The sequence below is a fragment of the Balearica regulorum genome, chromosome 10 (genome assembly GCF_011004875.1).
Source record: "Balearica regulorum gibbericeps isolate bBalReg1 chromosome 10, bBalReg1.pri, whole genome shotgun sequence".
In the NCBI taxonomy this organism is placed as follows: Eukaryota; Metazoa; Chordata; class Aves; order Gruiformes; family Gruidae; genus Balearica; species Balearica regulorum.
Window position 1 is genome coordinate 22,734,289 of NC_046193.1, and position 20,028 is coordinate 22,754,316.

A 20,028-nucleotide genomic window follows, 5' to 3' on the forward strand; every position below is an offset into this window, starting at 1 on the left:
CCATCAATGTCTCTTAATGGCGATGATACATTTGAGTCACAAAAGTTTTCATAAGAAATCCTGAGGAAAAAGATTGTACTTGAGGTGAAGGGAAATATTCCTTGGGCATCTCCTAGACTCCTCGCAATTTTTTTTCAGCTACATCTTCATTTGCTCAGCTCTTGTCCCTCCTGCCTTGGCCTCGCACTGCAAAAGTCACCGTTTAACTACCGGGAGAGCCGATGGCCGGTTTGTGAACAGTACAAACACCGGGATCCTCAGCGGCGTCGCTCTGGAGGACAGATGTTTAGAGAGGGCGTGGAATTTATTACGTAAATGAAGATGTCTAGAGCTTGTAAATCTGTATCACCCCGATTGCTGTTCTTTTCAAAAAACAGGCAGACGCGCGCATTGGTCTGCCTTCTCTTTCTGCTGTTGTTTGAAGTTGGGGGATCCCTAATCTCCACCTATTGGCTTTTCTGTACAGAACCGGGCTTAACTTGGCCGGGAATGAGGAGAACCAGGCAGAGTTACCCCACCAGCACAGCAGCGAGCTGCGGGTTCTTGGCAAAACCTTCCAGAGAATGGCCAGTTACGTGAGAATAGCTGAGAACAACAGGTCGCGTGGGCTGACCCTTCGCTTTTGTGAGTTCTAAGAGCACACACGAGGTTTTATGAGCTATTTCACTCGCTTAAAAAACACTCTGCCTTTGTCACTTGAAGATATTCTGGTCAGTATTTCTTAACCCCTAGCCCTCTGCAATCCCAGGACTGGCTGCAGGCCAGGTTCCAGCTCAGTGCCTCTGGGGGCAGGACAGCGGCCCTCGGAAGGCGGGAAGAGCCCAGGCCGAGGGGGGTGAGCGGACGCCCCGCTCCCAGCCAGGCCGGCGGGGCCGAGCAGACGGACACCCCCCTCCCACACCTGCACCCGCCCAAGATGGCGGGGCTGTGGGCTCGCGGCAGACGCCCCGCCCCTCGCGGCGCGGCCCCGCCTCCTCCCCGCCCTCCCGCCGCCGCCGGTCCTCCCCGGGCGCGGCGCGGGCGGCTGCCGGCAGGGGGCGGTGCGGGGCGGCGCGAGGATCCGGCGGCGGCGCGGCGTCTCTTGGTGCGCCTCGTGGGCCGTGCCGAGGCGTCATATGACCGCGGCGCGGGGGCGAGCCGGGCCGTGTGGGAGCGCGCGGGTGCCCGACAGCCGCCGCCGCCGCCAGTGCCCGGGCCGAGCCTGCCAGTGCCCCCGGCCCGCCCGCCCGCCGCCGCCATGCTGGCGCTGCTCTCCCGGCTGCTGGACTGGTTCCGCTCCCTCTTCTGGAAGGAGGAGATGGAGCTCACCCTGGTGGGGCTGCAGTACTCGGGCAAGACCACCTTCGTCAACGTCATCGCGGTGAGCGGGCCGCGCCGGGCCGGGGGCAGGCCGGGGGGGGGCAGGCCGCGGCGGGGGGCGGTGGCGGGGCCCGGGAGGGGTTCCGGGGGAGCCGCGCGGCGCCGAGGGGGGCGCCGCGGCCTGTGCGGGCCCGGCAGGAGGGGGCTGCGGCCGAGCCGGGCCGGTAGCGGCCTGGTGTCCGGCCCCGCGCTCAGCGGCCGGCGGCTGGGCCCGGGCTGGCCCTGGCTCACGGTCGTGTCTCGCACGCTGCGCTGAGCTGCGGGTGAAGCTGCTCGGCTGGGCCGCCCGCCGTGGGGAGCGGGCATGTCTGTCCTTGCTGGGCAGGCTCGCAGGGGAGGTGGCCGAGCCGCCGTGTACCGCCGTGATACCGTGCTGCCTCCGTAAACCTTCGTGCGTAATGGGACGCGTGGAGTCACCGACAGCCGTGTCAGAGCACAGCTCTGCGGTGTGCTCCCGAGGCCCGTTTTGGTGAACGCCGTAGTATGCCTGGCCTCACCGTAGCATAATGTGAAGAGTGTCTTCGGCTGCTTTCTCCCATTTGACTCTTTTTCAGTGCTCCTCAGTAAATGATTTAAATGTTTCCCGCTTGTGGTTCTTCTCTCAGATTTTTGCTTATCCTGACTGCTGAAACCTGTACTGAATAATCCACTTTCTCTTAAGGTATGCACTAAGAAGTCCAACTTCCAAGCCTAACAGCAGCAGACTGCTGAACTTGGGCCTACTTATCTGGTGATCTGCCTGGAGCAGATGAAGGAAGGGTGTGGGAATCCTCCTACACGAAGCTTTTCCATTGTTGAACAAGATAGAGTGGCTTGCTTAAATGGCATATTCAGCTTTGTCGGCGTCCTGTTCTGTGGATGCATGTGGCAGAAAACATTCAAAGAGACAAGCTGGAATTTGGAAGCCCTTGTAGGGAGACTGAAGTGGACAACTGGGGTACCTTTTGGTTTTGCAGGGAGTGTGACTGACTCGAGTCTGCACCTAGAATGAGAAAGCTAATGTCTTCAACCTCAGACCTTCAACTTTTTTTTTTTTTGGAGGCTATCTCAATATTACTGAGTATTTTTATGAATGTATTTATTTGTCAGTTAAGTGAGTTACTGAATAGGAAAAGGGCTCTTATTCTCTTGCATTTATATGTAATCCTTGTTACTCTGACTAGCTGTCAAAACGTAACCAAGCTCTTGTGTAGTTGAGGCTGCCAGCACTCAGTGGGCTTCATGACAGTTCTGAGAAATGGGTCTGCCCTCATAGAAGGTAACTCTTCCTTTGCCTGGTTATGTTAGGTGGAAGTTGCTGGGCTAACCTGAGAGTGCCAGAAGCCTTTTCTTTCATACACAGCGGTGGCTGCCACTACCTCTGGGCTTGGATTTCTAAAAATGAAATTCTGAAATTGTTGAACAACCTCACTCTGTGGCCGCTGAGCTGATACTGATTGGTGTGTTCGTGCTACTTAGAGTGCTGAGGTTACTCTGCAGATTTTTTTGTCTTCTGGAGTCCTGGATGGTGATGCCACTCAACAAAGTACTGCTTTGCTGTTCTGTCTGCATAGTACCAGCAGCACTCCTCATATCTGTACTGCAGATATGAGGAGTAGTGCAGAGTACAGAATTGTTGTAGTAGTAGTTGCGCATTAGTTTAGTCCATCTAAGTTGTCTCAAATGGTAGAAGTACTCCTAAGTAAAGCTGACATGTGTTTCCAGCTTGCTTTGGTAGGGGTTGAACCTTGCAAGGTTTCAACCGCACATTAGGATCACGCCTAGACATTTATCTGAGCAAGTGTCATTCAAATAGCCTTGCAAAACTGAGTGAAATAAGGAAGTTATTATGCATAATGACACAGCCTAGTTAGCTGGTTTAGGTTTGGAAGCAGCAAGTCACATGCCTGAAGTTTTTAATTAGGAAATCTGGTGACTTTTTACAAAAAACAGAGTGAGGGGACTTGCTCAGGTTTTTGTTATTTGTTTTAAAAAAAATAATAGCATGAGCTTCAGTTATCAGTGCAATATTGCTTCTTACAGAAGGAGTAGTGCTGTCTATGGCATGAAGAGCTAACTTCTTGTTAGTGCTTCCTTGACTGACTGTAATTCAGAGTATGCATTTGGAAATGAGTGCTGGAAAAGAATAACTGGCCTCTGCAGGCCAGTTAATGGTTGGGATGGATGTAGCTATCAGGCATTGGGATTCCTTAAAACTAAAATGAAGGGAATGACACAGCAAGATGCTAGTCCTACAGAATGGCTCTAAAAGCTGGATTGCATTAGCAGGAACTTGGTATGGCCTATAAGGTTGCATTTTGTCTAACAAAGGGCTGTTACCAGTCTCTTGACAGCAGCGACTTTGATCTAATAAAAATCTGTAATGTAATCTATGCCAATCAAATCAGGCATGTGTAACTAGGGGAAAAACTCAAGCCAATTACACAGGAGGCCTGATACAACACTGGACTGCTGCTGGAATGGAAGGGCCATGAAAGGCAGACAATCCAGTTCTAGAATAATCTTTTGCTAGATTGGTAGCTGGTTTGGACCATATTTATTCCTCCAGTGCAAACAAGCACTACACTAAGTAATCAGACTGAACTTACTTTGACTAGAAGATTTAAAAAACAACTTTAGCAGTGAATATCCTTAGCTGGATACAACGAATGCAGCTTCTGCTTTGCTAAGGCTCTGTATTAGTCACTGTCTCTAATTAGATATTAAGCATAAGTTTTCCCTGTGCATGAGTAAACTTGCTCACAAGGGAGGATATGATTTCTTCCTGGTCCTAATTTCCATCATGTAGATGGCCTATGGCTCTTATTTAGAGAAACTGCATGTCATCCCAGTATCACATCTTGAATTGTTAGCTTCTTATCTGAGGGCTTGAAATGCCCATTATCTACTGGAGTCTGCAGGATCTTCTATTGTTTGCATCTCTGCAGTTAGTGTCTGTGAACAGGCTTTCATCAGACTTGCTGTCAAAGCGTGCAGTCCCCGCCATGCTGGTGTGGGGAGGTACGAGAGGCAGCTCTCTCGGCTCCACAGCCATCTGATGCAACTGAAACATGACTCAAGTAAACCGACTCTGCTTCCAGGCTGCAGGCAGTGCATGCTGGTGAATAATGGGGCACTTGTTCGGTTTCAGAAAAGTAATTCGTGGAAGAGTGGCATTTCCTATTGTGAAGTCTTGCTTGGAGCCCAGTAGATTGATCCTTGATCCAGGCGTTTGGCACTGGAACGCTGAAGCTCGATAGCCTGATCCTCAGCGGGCAGGAGAGGGGAACTGCAGGGGTGGGAGGCAGGCAGACTTTCCTGATACAGTTGTCAGGTTTAAGAGCTAAACTCAACATGTTCTGTTTGTGGTGATAGGATAAATAAGATTCCTTTTTAGGATTTGTGTCAAAGCCTGAACTAGTGTGGTTTGGTTTTTAACTTTGGAATATCTGACAAGCCTTTGAGTGAGGTCTTGGTTTCCAGAGAGAGGCAATTTTTGTAGTGCCTCTCAACTAAAGATTCCTTTGGCCAGTTGGGAGCTGTGGCTTCCTTCTGTCCTCAGGACTATTATAAGTAACTTTGACTTAAGCCACACAGGAGAAGTGTGGAAAGAGATGGCTCTAAAGAGCTTCGCTGCTACTTTAGTGCCTTCTGAAACACACAGGTAGGTCATAAATAGCGTACATTGACACTTCATACACATAATAGTTAAGCAAGAAAGAAGGTTGATATGTTTTTAAGTGAACTGTTTCTTAATTGCAGAAGTCTTGAAATGGATTGCCTCACTTCATTAGGTAATAAAACTAATATGAGGTTACTCATACTCCAGTTAATACTCTTTTCTTTGAGGTCCTGCTTGCTATACCCCACATGGTCTGAAACAGGTGATTGAAATCGGAATCTACTTTCTCCATTGTGGTCCTAAGTTCCTGAATAGCACTCTTTAAGCACCTGGAAAAAGATGCTTTCGTGACTGTCAGAGGCATGAAATGTCCTAAGCTCTTACCTGACTGACTGGTAGATAGAAATATGCCTTTTTAGGTCTTTTCTTACTGCTGTGTGGTAGTTGCATGATAAGGAGTCCATGTCCTTTTAAATATCCAGTTGAAGTAAGGGTTGGGGAAATAAAAATGCATTTTCTTGTCAGATACTGCTATTTTGCTTTCTGCAGCAATCATTCATAGAACTGCTGTTGTAAAGCCTTTCAAGGGACTCTTAGATCACAAGGACTGAAGCTTCTAAACTAGTGTTGAGGCTTCTGAATGGGATCACAACAAGTAGCTGAAACACTGAAGTATTTCAAGAAGGAAGCTGGACTACAGAAACTAGAGAATTGATTTGTCCATCACTTCTTGGTTGAGGCTATGAATGTTGCAAAGGAGGCTTAGTGTAGGGGTAACTTTATATAATGCTGAAATGAGACTGTTTTTTTTTTAAGAAGAGATTTCTGAGAGATGTGATGTTTTTCTTAGTGTGAATAGAAAGATAGTTAGGAATGAACAGCAGGGCTTAAGGTAATGTGCTGGTTCAGGTGGATTGGGAGTGTCCTGGCTGGAATCCATACTCCAATGATGTTGTCTCCTAGTTGGCTAAGCCTGTTTGTGATCTCTTCTGGATGGATGAAAAGTATGATGAGTAAAGATGATAAAAAATCTTTGTGTAGTAGCAAAGCCTATATGAAGAAATTTGTCCTGTAACAGCAATGAATCATGTTAGCTTTGAGATGCAAACTAAAGGCTGCCCTGGCTTTTTCTGTTGATATAAAGAATCTCCTTGTGCAAGGTGTGGAATCAGAATCTGGTAGCTGTGAACATGGTTGAGGACCATGTGGACAGACCATTGTAGGCAGCGTGCTTTCCAGTGCCAGCACGAGAGAGCTACCGCTCTGGAAAGAAAGAAGAGGCAACACCAGTTCTACTGCTGCAGTCTGAGTTCTGCCTTTAATGGTTCCTTTAATGTATTGAAATGAATTTTTAAGGAAGATATAGGAAGCAGGAATTCCAGTCTTACACTCAATTACTTGATCAAGCTGCTTAGGACTTGATGCTGACAGTCTGGTAGGCATAACTCCCTGGAACTTGGCAGTCTCTTGGCTGTGGCTTATGGCTACGGAGAGACAGATGAAGTAGCCAGTGTGGTTGGTTTTGGGATTTTTTTTTTTACCCAAGACAGCTGGAAATGGTAGGTTTGGTAAGCAGCTTGTTTTAATATTAACTATGTATTGAAAAAGACTAAACTTGTATCCTTTGTACATTTCTGGCATGTTAGGTGACAGTAAGTTAAACGCTTGTCCAAAGTCTTCTGATCCTATCTTGTGGGAATGAAGTGTACCAGTAACTGGCACGCTGCTGGCATGTTCCTGAGGCAAGACTTGTGCGGGTGCTGACTGGCAAAGCTGCCCCTGGCCTGTTGGGGGGCTAAGGGAGCGGGCGCAGACCCAGAGAGGCAGTCTGCCAGAGTTACAGGCCAAAAGCGTGCTTGTGAATGTGGCTCTGCTTCGGCTTGCATGGTGGCGTTTCAGAGCACGTGCTGGTGTGTAACAGGTGGGCCAGACTTGGATCTGGTAGTGAGGTGGAGAGTGCAATGGATAAATGGTACAGTCTGTGCAAGATTTGGTGCTAATACTAGCTAGGAGGTGTGCTGAACCCAAATGGATTCATGCAGGTAGGTGTCTGCCCTGTAGTCCTACAGTACTGGAATACAGTGCAGGGACTGAGTTCAGTCTGGAAGCAGTTTTGCTCCTCTGAATAATCCTTATCTAACATAAGTATTCAAGCAGGTAAATGGGTTCATGTTACACTAAAATGACAATGCTTGGGTTCTCCAGGAGCTTGGAGTATTGAAAGGGGAATATCTCTTAAACCAGGAGGCTTAGAGACTAGTCCCGCAGGTTTTTTCTGGATGTGGTCTCTGAACTTCGGTCTGTTTAGTCTTCCTCTTTCTTATCTTTCACACAGGGGCTAGAGTTAACTTTGTTTTGTGACCTTCAGCAAACTGTTTGTATTACTGCTGTATGGTCTGTATGATCTCAGAGTTAATGGCTTAATTCATAATCACTTCTAGTACACAAGACCGATCTTCAAGGAGGCTTGGATGAAGTACAGTGTCTGCCTATTGGAATGCTTGCAACTGCTGAAAACAGATGCTAGATTTGTAAGCAACTAGTCTCACTGTCCTTGATGAGTGTTTGAGCAATGCTAATGTGTATGACAACAGCCAAGCGCTTTCAGATCGGGAATTGAAAATATTTCTGTGCTTATCAAACTCGTTTTAAAGCTGATGCCTATTTTAGAAGGAGAAAGCATCATATTGTGAGCACACAGTGATAGGACTGAGTAATCTGCTCTATGGGGGAAATCTGGTTCAAACAGAACTGCCTATTGATAAAAGCATATTCTTCTTGTTCTGCTATGTCAATAGCTTTTGCATATGGGTACTCTAAGAGGCAGCTGAATTCCCAGCTTTCTTCCTCTGCAGAGGTAGTAAACAAAAGCACTCTAAATTCTGGGTTTAGAGAACCGTTTATGAGCCAAGACACTTGGAGAGCATCACAGAACCTATCAAAGGAGATCACTGCCTGCTAGCACAGTCCATTACAATCGTTTTAATCATTTTTTGACCTGTCTTAAGATGACTGCCAGTAGCTTTCATTAGGTACACTAACTGTGAACAGAGGAACACTCACACTTGTATCAGAGTAAGGTCTTTGACTGAAGATCTGAGTTGATCAACCTGCAGTCAGGTGTACTTCTCAAAGCTGCCTCACCTCAGAATCCACAGCCTCCAGCCTTCCTATAGAGAGAAAGGACATCCTTATCTGTTGGAGGCAGCTCAGAGGAGGCACCTGCTACCCTTTCCTTCTGTTTCTGACACATCAGAAAGTATGTTGGGTAGTGCTGGTTTGTCTCACCTCAAAGCAGGGTACAGAAAGCTGAAACTCAGGTTGTAACTGAGCAACTCCATAGCGTATTTTTTAAGTGTTTTATGCTGCCTGGATGTGTAGCATAGGTAGGGAGTACCTGGAAAGTAGTATAAGGTGCAGCAGCATTTCTGAGGATTCTGTAAAAGCTTCCTTGTGGTGGATCACAGTGATTTCTTCAACATTACATTAAACACATGGCAAATGAGGTGCTGCTCCCATCCGAAGGAATCTGTATCCTAAAAGAGTGGTGAGAAAGCATGAACTATTGATAGGAACAGCTCTTGAGTGAAGAATCTGGAAGTATCTAAGTGGGAACAGCTGACAGCATATGGGGTAATACAAAGTAGCACAGAGATGGAAGTTCAGGGAGTGCTTGGGAGATGTTTGGTTAGCAGATGTGGGTGTAGGGTGTGACTGGAGAGGCAGGAATGCAGTGGTTCTTGAGCAACTGTGGCAAGCTGACCCTTCAAAGGCAAGATTGACAGTGTGTGCTTTATGAACTGCACTGAACAGCATCTGGCCTGGAAAGCACGGTTAACCATCTGCTGCTGAGCCACACATCATGAAACTGGCTGAGGTGGACAACTCATGCACTGGGCTTCCAGGGCAGGAATGAGAAGCTAATGAGCAGGCGTTCAGGTCCTGCACCTGCCTCGCTAAGTTAGCAGAATGGTTAGAGAGGTTGCTGAAACAGTGCTGTGTGAGATTGATACATCCTCTTCTGCATAACTTAAATGATTGGAACTTCTTTCAAATGAGAACACCGAACACCTGCCTAATGAGGTTTAAGCTGTCCATTTTTCAGGTCATCACTGTTTTTACTGTTGCATTCCTTGGATCCAAGGCTTTTTTTTTTTCACTCCTTTCAAGAGACTGTTAGTCTGTGTAGCCACGCGCTGGACAGCAGATCTTAAATGTGAAAAATTACCACCTGTTCAGGGGACTGCTGGCTTCAAATCCAAGCTCTGGATGTGTTTCCGTTTTGGAGGTCAATAGCAAGATCAATGTGGCGTTTAGCTGAAGGACTTGGCTAAATAAGCCCAAATGACACTGCTATCATCTCTGTGTTTTCAGTTGACTTCTAATGTTTATCAGCATTATACAGGAGTCTGTATTGTGTGAGGCTTGCCACTTTGGTTTGCTAGTGGAAAATCACAGGGTTTTTAGGGGGTGAAATTAGGGAAACAAACTGAAGAAAGTGTGGTGTTCTAGACATAGAAGTGAATGACAAAGCATTGGTACTACAAGCTGCTCATCTTCTGGTTGCAAACTGAACAGCATGTGCTCAAAGCAGACCTAGGTACTACTTCCAGCTTGTGAGCAGTTGGGCCCTAACTCTATAGGGCAATGTGATGTTTGCTTCGGAGATCCTAAAGGGCTTTTAACTCAGACTAGCTTCTCTGTGCAACTTCAAAGGAGAGAAGCAGACTTTCTGCTGCTATGATATTGAACCCTAATTAAACAACTGAATGCATTTGAGTCGACCTTTTTTCCAAATCTAGTTGACTGTCTGTTTTTATTACACATAATGGATGTAGATATATAATGACTACTGTGGCTGAGATTCCCTTTCTGCCAAATAGCCAAGGGAGCATGGGAGAAATCTGTATTCCTGTTGATAACGCTTGTTATGGCTCCTGGGTTAGCTACAGGACATAGCTATGAACTTGGCTTTCAAGCTGTTACAGATAAAAACATCTGCCACTAGAGAATGAACCTCTCTAATATGACACTGTTTTGTAGCAGTTATGTCAGAGCTTAAAAAGATGCTGAACTTCTGATGGAAACAGGCTGAAATCCTCTCCGGTTGCATTTCGATTGCCTCTTCCACTGCTGAACAAGTTGGATGCTGTGTAGCCTAGCAGAGAGCAGACCTGTCAGGTCCTTCCACTTTCCAGCCTTTTAAAACTCCTCAGGGAGTTAACCTGTGGGTTGGAGGCTTATTCCACAAGAGTGATTTATTACTGTAAATGCTGTCCATAGAGTAGCTTGCATCAGAGGAAAATCTTCTGGATATTTCTAGCTTCCAGGTAACTAGGAGATCCTGATGTACAGAACATGGCTGCAGCAGTAGTAGGTGAATGGCTCTTTTCCTATACTTGTCCTGGTTGTCCATCTGTTCAGCTATGCAAAACACCTCTGCCCGAGTAACTTTGCTCCCCCGACTGTTTCAAGGCTTGAAAAGTTATGTAAGTGCTTGTAAAAAATGACTGACTTCACACAAGCTTCAGTACTCATTAATATAACGTCTGTGACTTCTTGACTATAAAACCTTTGTTTGGAAGGCAAATGGCTAGAAAAAGCTTATGATACTTTACTATGTAAACTAGCTGCATCAGATAAGCACTAAATTTAACTTTCTTTTTTTCCAGTCAGGTCAATTCAGTGAAGATATGATTCCTACTGTGGGCTTCAACATGAGGAAAGTTACGAAGGGTAATGTTACAATAAAGGTATGTCACCAATAATGACTGTCTCTTGTTAAACCCATGCAAGGTTGTCTTCAGCTTCTAGTTTAAAATTTGTATGTTTGCTCTGGTTTGCTTCCACTGTTGGGACAAATACAGGAGACTGCAGAGGCTCAGCTAAATCTGTCAAATAGCTTTAAGAATACACTTAGGTTTATTTATGGGGTTTCTTAAATGAGAATCTGGGTGCGATTTCCAGGTTCATGGAATAGTTAAAACAATGCTGTGATAATGCTGTCTGGCTTTAATCTGAGTTAATTTTCACATGTTTAGGGCCAAGAGATCCTCCTCTTCTGCTCATCAACATAGCTTAAAGGAAACCTTACATCAAAAGCAAAGTTTTAAGTCAGTGTATCTTTATTTTCTTGTATACCGCAGTGTGTAAACTTCGCACACAAGTGTGTTCTCGCATCTGGTGTGAGATGCTCTAGTTTGTATCTTATGCTATTGGGCCTGCAAGCTTTGAGCAGCTGTATGAGGGATTATTTCTGTTCTAGTATGTGAGAGGTCATGCAGCTGGCCTAAGGAGAAAGGAAAAACTGGGGTTTGATTTCTTGTCTTATCTTTGTGTGACACATTTAAACATAGTGCATGGCTAAATTGTCTTTTTTCCCTTGCCTTAAGATTTGGGATATAGGAGGGCAACCACGATTCCGAAGCATGTGGGAGCGATATTGCAGAGGAGTTAATGCTATTGTGTAAGTGTCATCTTCCTTCAGCTAGTACTTAACTTCAGATTTGCTTCTCTTCTGTGTGTAGCCTTTCTAACAGTGCATGCTTGACTCCATAGTACTCATTTTAATTTTGAAATTGTACTGCAACTGTATTGACCTTTTTTTACCCTTAAGTTCAGGGCTCAAGATGGGTTATTTTCTTATCAGTGTCTGATCTGAAGTACTAACTACTTCCTATCTGAACTGGGGGGCAGTGCTATCTAACTGAAAGGATCTTTCATGTTCTCTGATCTTAGAGAACTTTTTTAAAAGAACCAAATTCTTTGCTCAGAAGACCGAGCTTTGTTTAAAGCCTTGTTGAATGTGCTCAAAACTGACAGTGCTGGAAACACTGCTGTTTCTGAAGTAGTTCAGTCTCACTGACCTAACCTTAAATTCTCTTTAAAGCTACATGGTAGATGCTGCAGATCGTGAAAAAATAGAAGCCTCTCGAAATGAGCTGCACAATCTTCTAGATAAGCCACAGTTACAAGGGATCCCTGTAAGTAGTATTGCCTTACACAGTATTAAACTTGCTTGAGGAGTGAATGTGCATAACTTCAGCAACTCTGAAGTCCAACTTGAACTCTTAACTCACATGTAAGGCCTAACCTTACTGATTAGTATAAGCATGAACAATTCCTGCCTCTAGTGCCTTAAATCAGATTATTGAACTCAGTCAATCCTTCAGCGATCTTATTCTTGTTCAGTGTCCACAAAAAAAAAAAGATTGGAACAATGGTTTAGAGTATTCCACAGCATGAGTTTGTGCTCTCTTCTAGAGTTTACTATAGTACAGGTTAACCAGACTGTAGTACAGAAGTATAGAGTAAGTTTGGGGAATTCTCAGCTGAAAGTTGATTGTTCTCAGTTTTATCAGCTGATGTGTTCTAATGCTTGCTTTTTTGCACATAACTATTCATTTGTACCCCCTCTTTCCCTGTGACTAGGTCAGTCTTCCTTCTTGACCTGGTTTAATAGTGAATGTCTCATTCTGTTAGATTTAATAGGCTAGTGCAAACTGCTTGTCAGACTCCCCTGAAGTTTGTTGTTTGTGGGTTGCTTGTGTTGGTTTTGGGTTTTTGGGGGGGTTTGTGTTGTTTTTAAAAAGCAAAGCTGCAACCATTTTCTTCTGCTCTGGATTTCAGGTTCTAGTACTTGGAAATAAGAGAGACCTTCCTAATGCTTTGGATGAGAAACAGCTAATTGAAAAAATGTAAGTCTAACTCTTCCTAAGAAAGGCTACTTTACTCAAGAAGTGAATTAATGTCCATATAGGGTTGTTAGATCAAGAAGCTTGCATGTATAAGTTGAAAACCCATCAATGGGAGGTAGCCAAAACATTGCACAGAAACAAGTTATGTGGAGAAGATGAAGTGGAACAGTTTAGATTCTCAGTATGAGTCCTTGTTATAAGTGAAGTGAATGTTGAAGTAGTCTCTCTTTCACAGGAACCTTGCTGCTATTCAGGACAGAGAAATCTGCTGCTACTCAATTTCGTGCAAAGAGAAAGATAATATAGGTAACTATTCACTTAAAATGCTAAGCTTTATGAAGTGCTGTTGGAGGATGGATTGGGGGATTGTAACTTCTTAAACACAAGCTTCCTGGCTTCAGGAAACTGGTAACAAATCAAAGAACAGGGTATAAGCTCACTGGTTAAATTTGGTATAACTCCTGATGGCAGTGAGGAAGCTTGACTGGTATTGAAGTTGTGTAGGGGTTGTAGTTATGAAAACACATGTCAGTCTCCTGTGAAATCTGCTGCCTTTCTTTAGTTTGCAGAAAATAGCTGACTAGTCTCACTATTAGCTTGGCCTAAATGATTTTATACTTCTGTCTGGTACTCTCAACTCTGCCTCACTTCATCAGGCTAGCAAGTACTTGCAGCAAGTTTTTCCTCAACAGTTATTCCCTTGAAATAATCATATTCCCTTGCTGTCTTATCAAAGCGCTTCGTCTTGTGGCCTGTGCTAGTCACTACGCCATGCAGCCAAACAGTAGATTTTTCTGGTGCTGACATCAATTGCTTTAGAATTTCTGGAGTTCAAAGGCAGAAACCCTGCTACTGTTTAATACCAAGGACTTGATGCTATATTGTAAGTAAACTGAGTATTTGCAACTAAATGAAAACACAGTACTTAACAAGGCTGGCCACCCCTCTCCTGATGCCTTCTTGTGGCTGCTGTGAGATTAACATTGCTTCGTTGGCAAGCTGACATGAGTTTACTGATGGGGAAACTTGAGGTTGGTGGTCACAGGAGGAAGCTGTAGAGGATACCAGGACTGCTTTTATTAAGGACTCAACTTCTTACCAACAAGAATGAACAGCCTGTGGAACTCTTCTGGCTTCTTCTCCAAGAAGCCCCTGTCACCTTACCATCAGTAAAAGATTTGAACGTGGTGGCTAGGAGGAGCAGATACTCCCTTCTATCCTGTCTCCTGCACAAGGCTCACAGCACAGCTGAGCACCACTGATGCTATAGGGAAGGTGCTGCTGGAAGCATTGGGCTGGTGTGATGCTAGTGCATGTCACTTCCTTGGGAGACCCACTTTGAAGCATGGGGCAGCCTGATGCCTTGTACTGTAGGGCTAAACTGAGTTTGCTCTCACCAGTGAGGAGAGGCAGACTGGCTAAATAGACAAGTGTTGATCTAAAACTAATTATGTGAGCCATAGCAAAGTATCAGATTAAAGGATGTCTTTTTTTCTAGAGGTGTAGTTGACTGAGGAACCAGGAGGACTGGGGCAATTCTGTGAAAAGTTAGTTAAAGGATGCTGGGCAGTTATAGGACCAAAGCACTGACAGCAAGCATTCAAAAAAAATCCTTCTGTTGATCTGTCTTGGACCATCCTTTAGAGAGGGGCTGGATATTCCTGTCATGTATTTGAGGACACTGGCATACCAAAGCCCTGCCAGTTATACAAATAGACACTTGAATATGGAACTGAACTTCTCTCTCTCTCTTTAGATATCACGCTTCAGTGGCTTATTCAGCATTCAAAATCTAGAAGAAGCTGAAGTCTTCCTGGAATCTCCAGTACCAGTTGGCCATAATCTCAATTGTCCACTTCCCTCCATAATGAGATATTACCCAAAAATCCTGTATCAAGAATCTGCCTTTTCACGGTTCATTTCTCATGTGCACTGCTGAAGACTTGTATTCCTATTCTGTCACAAAACAACTAGAGTTGTCATGATAAAGTCAGCACAAATATTTATTTTACAACCATCTGTGGTGGGTGGGTTGTGGGGGGGGCTTTTTAAAAAAAAAAATCTCTCTACCATGTTAACTATGATGGTACACTCTGTTCTGGTTTTTCAGGGCCAGGTTTTTATATGATTTTCAGCAAGTGTTTTATTTCTAGCGTTTAGTGGCTTGAAGATGCTGATGCTTGACAGCATTAAGATTCTGTAAGATGCCACATACAGTAGTTAGAAAACATTTAAGCGTGAGTTGTGGGATACTGATTTATCTCACAAATGCATGTGATGTGTGTATGTAAGCAGAGAAATGGAAACTGTTTGCAGAGGGGAGCACAAGGCATAGATCAGCATCACTAATCTACAGCTGAGATCTTACCCTGTCACTCAAAAAAGAAAATTCTTATGATGAATTAGGAAAGAGTCAACTGTTTAAAATCATTTCGTTGCTTCTGTTTAACATTTGTGCGGGGGATGGGGATGGACTGTTTTGTCAAGCTTACCAAAATTGGAGTATTTCAGCATGAAAACAAATTGCTAGGAACATCAGACTTTGTTCAAATACATTTTTCTATCTACAGATACTAGTGGTCTCTATCTGAAACCAGAACACACATTCTGAGCAGCTGCATGACACTTAAGTTACTGGTGTTTTTGTATAGAGTCAGTCAACCTTTAGCACAATATCTATGTAATTGTCTAGTGTCTCTCCTGCTCATGAAATGGCTGGGCACAGTTTCACCTGGTGCTATGGAATATCTAGGCTATTGTGACAACTCTAGACCTGCCTGCTTTCTTGATGTAACCATGTGCAAAGTCTGTAAGTTGCAAGATGAAATGTTCTACTGTGTCAAAGCACAAGAGAGCCAATGAATCGATCCTGTTTCTTGACTAGCTCCTACAGTATAGGGAAGTATGTACAAACTAAAGATTGTAATGTTTTTGTAGCTTTACTTTCTCAATGACTTCAGTATATTTAAAGGAACAGACTTAAGACTGGTTTGTTCATACAGTAATGTCAGTGTAGCTTACTAGTGTATGCAAATACATCATACACCTGCTTGTGTTGCCTCACACTGTGTGTGATTCTTCACCTAAATGTAGTTTGCATTGTGTCAGAGCCTTTGGTTGGAAACACCGTGTAGTCCATCAGTTATGACAAGCCAGTTTTAACTTAGACTGCCATGGCCTTACTGTTCTGTACCAACTATCGCGCTGTTGCACAGACACTACGTGCTGCCTGCATTCGGTCTGAACTTGCATTTTAACTTTTTGTCCCCTTTCAGTTCTCTGAAGCATGATTTCAGTTAATTCATACTCTGGTGCTGTAGAGGAGAGGGTATATTAACTTGCTACTGTAGTCCCTAGTTCACCAGGAACTGCTACAGTTACTTTTATTTAGCAAATTTGCTTGTGCCTAAATAAGGAAAATAAACTAGAATGTGTGAATCTTTGTGGGGGACCAGGTCACTGTTTAGTTAACTGGCCTATAGCTAAACTTGATGTGTTTGGTGTTTATATACTTCACTGCTTTCAGCGTTTATGGCATCCAAACACTACCAATTGTTAACCTGTGCATTACTCTCTGCATGTGAACAACTTATACAATTACTGAACTTTGTAAATACGTGAATTTTTTTATTTAGGTGGATGCATATGTTGGTTTACTGCTCTTCAGCTTTATTCAATAAACTTATGTTTTGAGGGTTGTATTGACACTTAACTGACTTGAGTTGATGTGGCTTAACTCATGGACATATGTTATGGGATATCCGTCTCCTCTCCCACAAGATTACAGTGTAGGAAGAAGGCTCGGTAAATACCTGAGCTTCTTTGTGTTCTGTGCTTCAACTATTCAAGTGAAATGCCTATAAAACTGCCTTCCAGGCCTGGGGCTTTCTCAGTTTACACAAGCAAGCTTAGCTAGTTGCTCTCAGCAGACTTTGGTGCTTTTTTATGTTTATGAAAAGCACTGGGCAGCTGAAGGGTCTTGAGTAGGGGCGGCCTTCTGGAGCTCTGTTTGCAGGAGAAAAATGCATGTGTCTACAAGCTTGTTTCTTGTTGTCAAGCCTAGAGTAAAACCTTTGCTTTTCTAGCACAAGTGTCGGATCTAGCAGTGCCTGATCATTCACTGCCAATTAAAGCGTAAAGGTTCTTATCTCATTGGAAAGTGAGGCTTTCCTTGACTGAGGTCTTGAACAAAATCTTTGTCGTGATTGTAATCTGAAGTTATGCTGACTGTTCTTCCCAAACACTTTGCTGCATTAATTTCTCTTGGGTCACCGATTAACTTACAGGACCGTATGTCAACATCTTCCAAGTAACGGTAACAAATTGCATGTCTTCTCTTCACGGCCTGTCTCCGTGTAAGCTTTCAGACTGACTGAGCTGTAGCAGGTTAGTTTTTAGGCCTGAGTACTGGTCACTTAGCATCCTTCAGGTGGTGGGAAGGACTAAGGAACTCTTGAGTAAAAGATTATGTGCACATTTCTTCAGTTGATGGGGTTTCCTGCATGCAAAACAAGCTTCCTGGAGTTGGCGTTCAAAGTAAAATGCCACTTGACACAAAACCTGAAAACAGTGTTGCTGCTGTAAGATTTGTCACCCTGGCTGGTCTGATGCTGGTACTAATGACTTAAATCAGCTGTGGTGTGAACTTGGCCAACTTGCTTGATGTGGTGTTTAAGTAAGAGTTTCTACTTCTAAATGTAACTGGCAAGGAGAGCTACACTGACCACCTATGATGTGTATACTCTTAAAAAGTACATTTGCATTACTTCCCGAGATGACTCCATCTAGGTTTTCACAGCCATCCTTGTACGGTTCTTCCAGATGCCTTTAGTTGCTCACATGGCAGAAATGTAGACCTTGAAGACACTATTTGAATCCGGTGCAGAGGATTACACTTTTCTTTTTGAGGGCTTGATTAACTTCCCAACTACCTTCATTTTGAAACAGAAGGGATGTGTAGTAAGTCTTTCCTGAGGTGAGGCTGTTCTTGCCACCTTTCAGTCTTGGACTGAAAAAACTACTTGCTCACCTGGCACAGTGAAGTCCAAAGTTCGACCTTTTCTGTTCTAGTAAAGGTGTGGAGCCTAAGATAGGCATTAGCAGTCTTGTCTGCTGAACTTGCTGTTGGTTTTGCTCCATACAAGTGATCACTCTTACTGATCATAAAACAGTGCGTCTCTAGACTAGGAAGAAATGTTTGTGTGTATAGCCACAGCACTGCGCTGTGTGAAAGTTTTCCTTGGAGCATTAAAGTCCTATGAACTTAAGTGTAGATGGTGGTTTAAGTGCAATTACAGTGCAGCGTAATTCTCATCGTCACCCCGAGTAGAGCTGAGTGTCCTAGCAGCTGCACAGAGCAATTCTGTCCTACCACTTGGCAACATGAAAAATGCACAATGTGGAGCTGTTTCGTGGTCTGTGGAACTAATAATCTAGTTTCTTACCAATGTGTGCTTTCTCTTTGCATCTTGATGGAAGCGGGTTGGGAAGACAGTCCTTTTTGGATGCTGACATACAACTGCATAATCTTCACTTTCTGGTAGAAGAAAGGAGGCCAAAGAAAATGCCTTAAACAGTCTCTCTAGTTAAATGAAGAGGAATGTTGTGCAGGGATCTATAATAACTTGAAGTATGACTTAGCTGGATTATCAAGCTTTTAACTTTTCTAATGCTTAATTTTATAGTTACTGTGGCTGTGCATTAGCATGTTGTGATTCGCTTTGTGCGTGTTTACTGAATGTGAAAGAAATGTGCTCCCTCCTGGTAGCATGCCCCAGCGCTGCTCCATGCTGGCTTGCTTTTGCACTGGCCCTGACTAGAGAGAGCCATGTGAATTCTGTATAGGGCGTCTAAATCGGGTTACTTGAGCTGTCTCGCTGAGAGCGGTGCATTGCTGATCACAGGAGCAGCAAAGCAATGAATCGTGTTAAAAAAGTCATGTGTGAATGCCCGAGACTAGTCTGTGCTTCAGGACTTTTATTCCCAAAACTTGAGTGTGGAAGGACTTGTCTCACTAAACCGTAAACCTTCAATGAGTAGTCTATAGCTTTAGGAATACCGATGCTGAACGTTAAAGTATGCCTTGGTGAAACATTGGGGGGGGGGTTTCTTTTACATGTCACTGAAATGATAAAGATGGAATGGCAGTTAAGGGGGTATGCACATACTCCTTTAAAGGAGAAGTAAAATATTTGATGTTTTTATTTCTGTCACAGTGGAAGGTGGGTAAGTAGACCTTTGTGCCAGGATTAGTGCCTTTTAATTATGACAGTACAGGTTTTATTCTGTTAAAGGCAACATCTATCATTGTGACCGTTTTGAAGTGCTTCAATAAAGTGTTGTTGAAAACCATTCTTTTGCATATTCATCTGTAGTAGTACAGCTGCTTTTGTTATTGTTAGAAATATGTAAGAAACCCTTATTACCAAACTGTGGGAAACATTGTTACACTCAAGCTAAACTAAACACTTTTGTGCTATGATTTAATTTTTTAGATCATCTGTGAGAGGAACAAACAGGCTGACTCTTTGAAGCACTCCTCTAACCATGAAGAGTAGGTGGTACCAGTTCCGTGTAGGCAGATGCATTCAGGTAGTCAATTCAAGAAGTCTTTCCTGGCCTAATAAGGAAACTTCACCTTTTAAACTGTCATAAAACCATGATCTTGAATATGTGAATGAGGCTAATTCTAAATGTCATGTTCTCGTTTAAAAGAAAATAAGTAGTTGAGTGCTGCAGCCTGGTTGATGCTTGGTCGGTGTGTGCTGTGCTAGCAGTGTTTTCTGTAGGAGCTGTAACTACATAACTTCATCCTGAGAGAGTGACTGTAAGCCTTGTGCTCACCGAGGGGCAACTTTCTGAGTAGTTGGTCTGGGGAAACTCTTACCGCTTCTGATATGGCTTCGCTTTACATGCGGAGAGTGTTTGTTGGTCTCGTTTGTGTTTCTCTCTGAAAAGACCTACTGGGTAGAAGTTCATAAACCATATTATTCAACAAAGCAAATACCTGAGTAAGGAAAGAAAAAGCTGTTGTGATGTGTGAAATTTAAAGCTAAACTTGATTCTCACAGGGGTCTCAGTGAAGTAAACTGATAACTTTGGATGTAGAAAGATATTTCAGTCTTTTGAACAATGAGGAATTTTCCTCATTTTTAGGGTCAATAAATTAATCCCCTTCTTGGTGTGAATATTATTTCTGGTGCATAAGGGGAAGAGCATGAAAAAGATGTATGAATTCTACAGATCGAGGAAGGGAACTGAAAGAGCAAGGTCAGGCTGCTGTGTTTGAATAGGCGGGAGGATTTTAACAGGCGTTGGCATACAGAAGTCTTGGTGGACCACCGAATTTGGGGGGTGGTGGTGTTTAGATGT

General features: G+C 43.8%; 1 protein-coding gene across 1 annotated transcript; it reads left to right on the top strand.

The window, feature by feature from the left end:
* Positions 1-1,040: 1,040 nt before the first annotated feature.
* ARL8B (ARF like GTPase 8B) lies at positions 1,041-19,008 on the top strand. The gene is made up of 7 exons (XM_075762491.1): positions 1,041-1,360; positions 10,633-10,713; positions 11,353-11,426; positions 11,850-11,943; positions 12,590-12,657; positions 12,893-12,963; positions 14,414-19,008. Exons 1-7 carry the CDS (start codon positions 1,238-1,240, stop codon positions 14,461-14,463), a joined length of 561 nt encoding a protein of 186 aa, XP_075618606.1. The 5' UTR covers positions 1,041-1,237; the 3' UTR covers positions 14,464-19,008.
* The last annotated feature ends 1,020 nt before the right edge of the window (positions 19,009-20,028 follow it).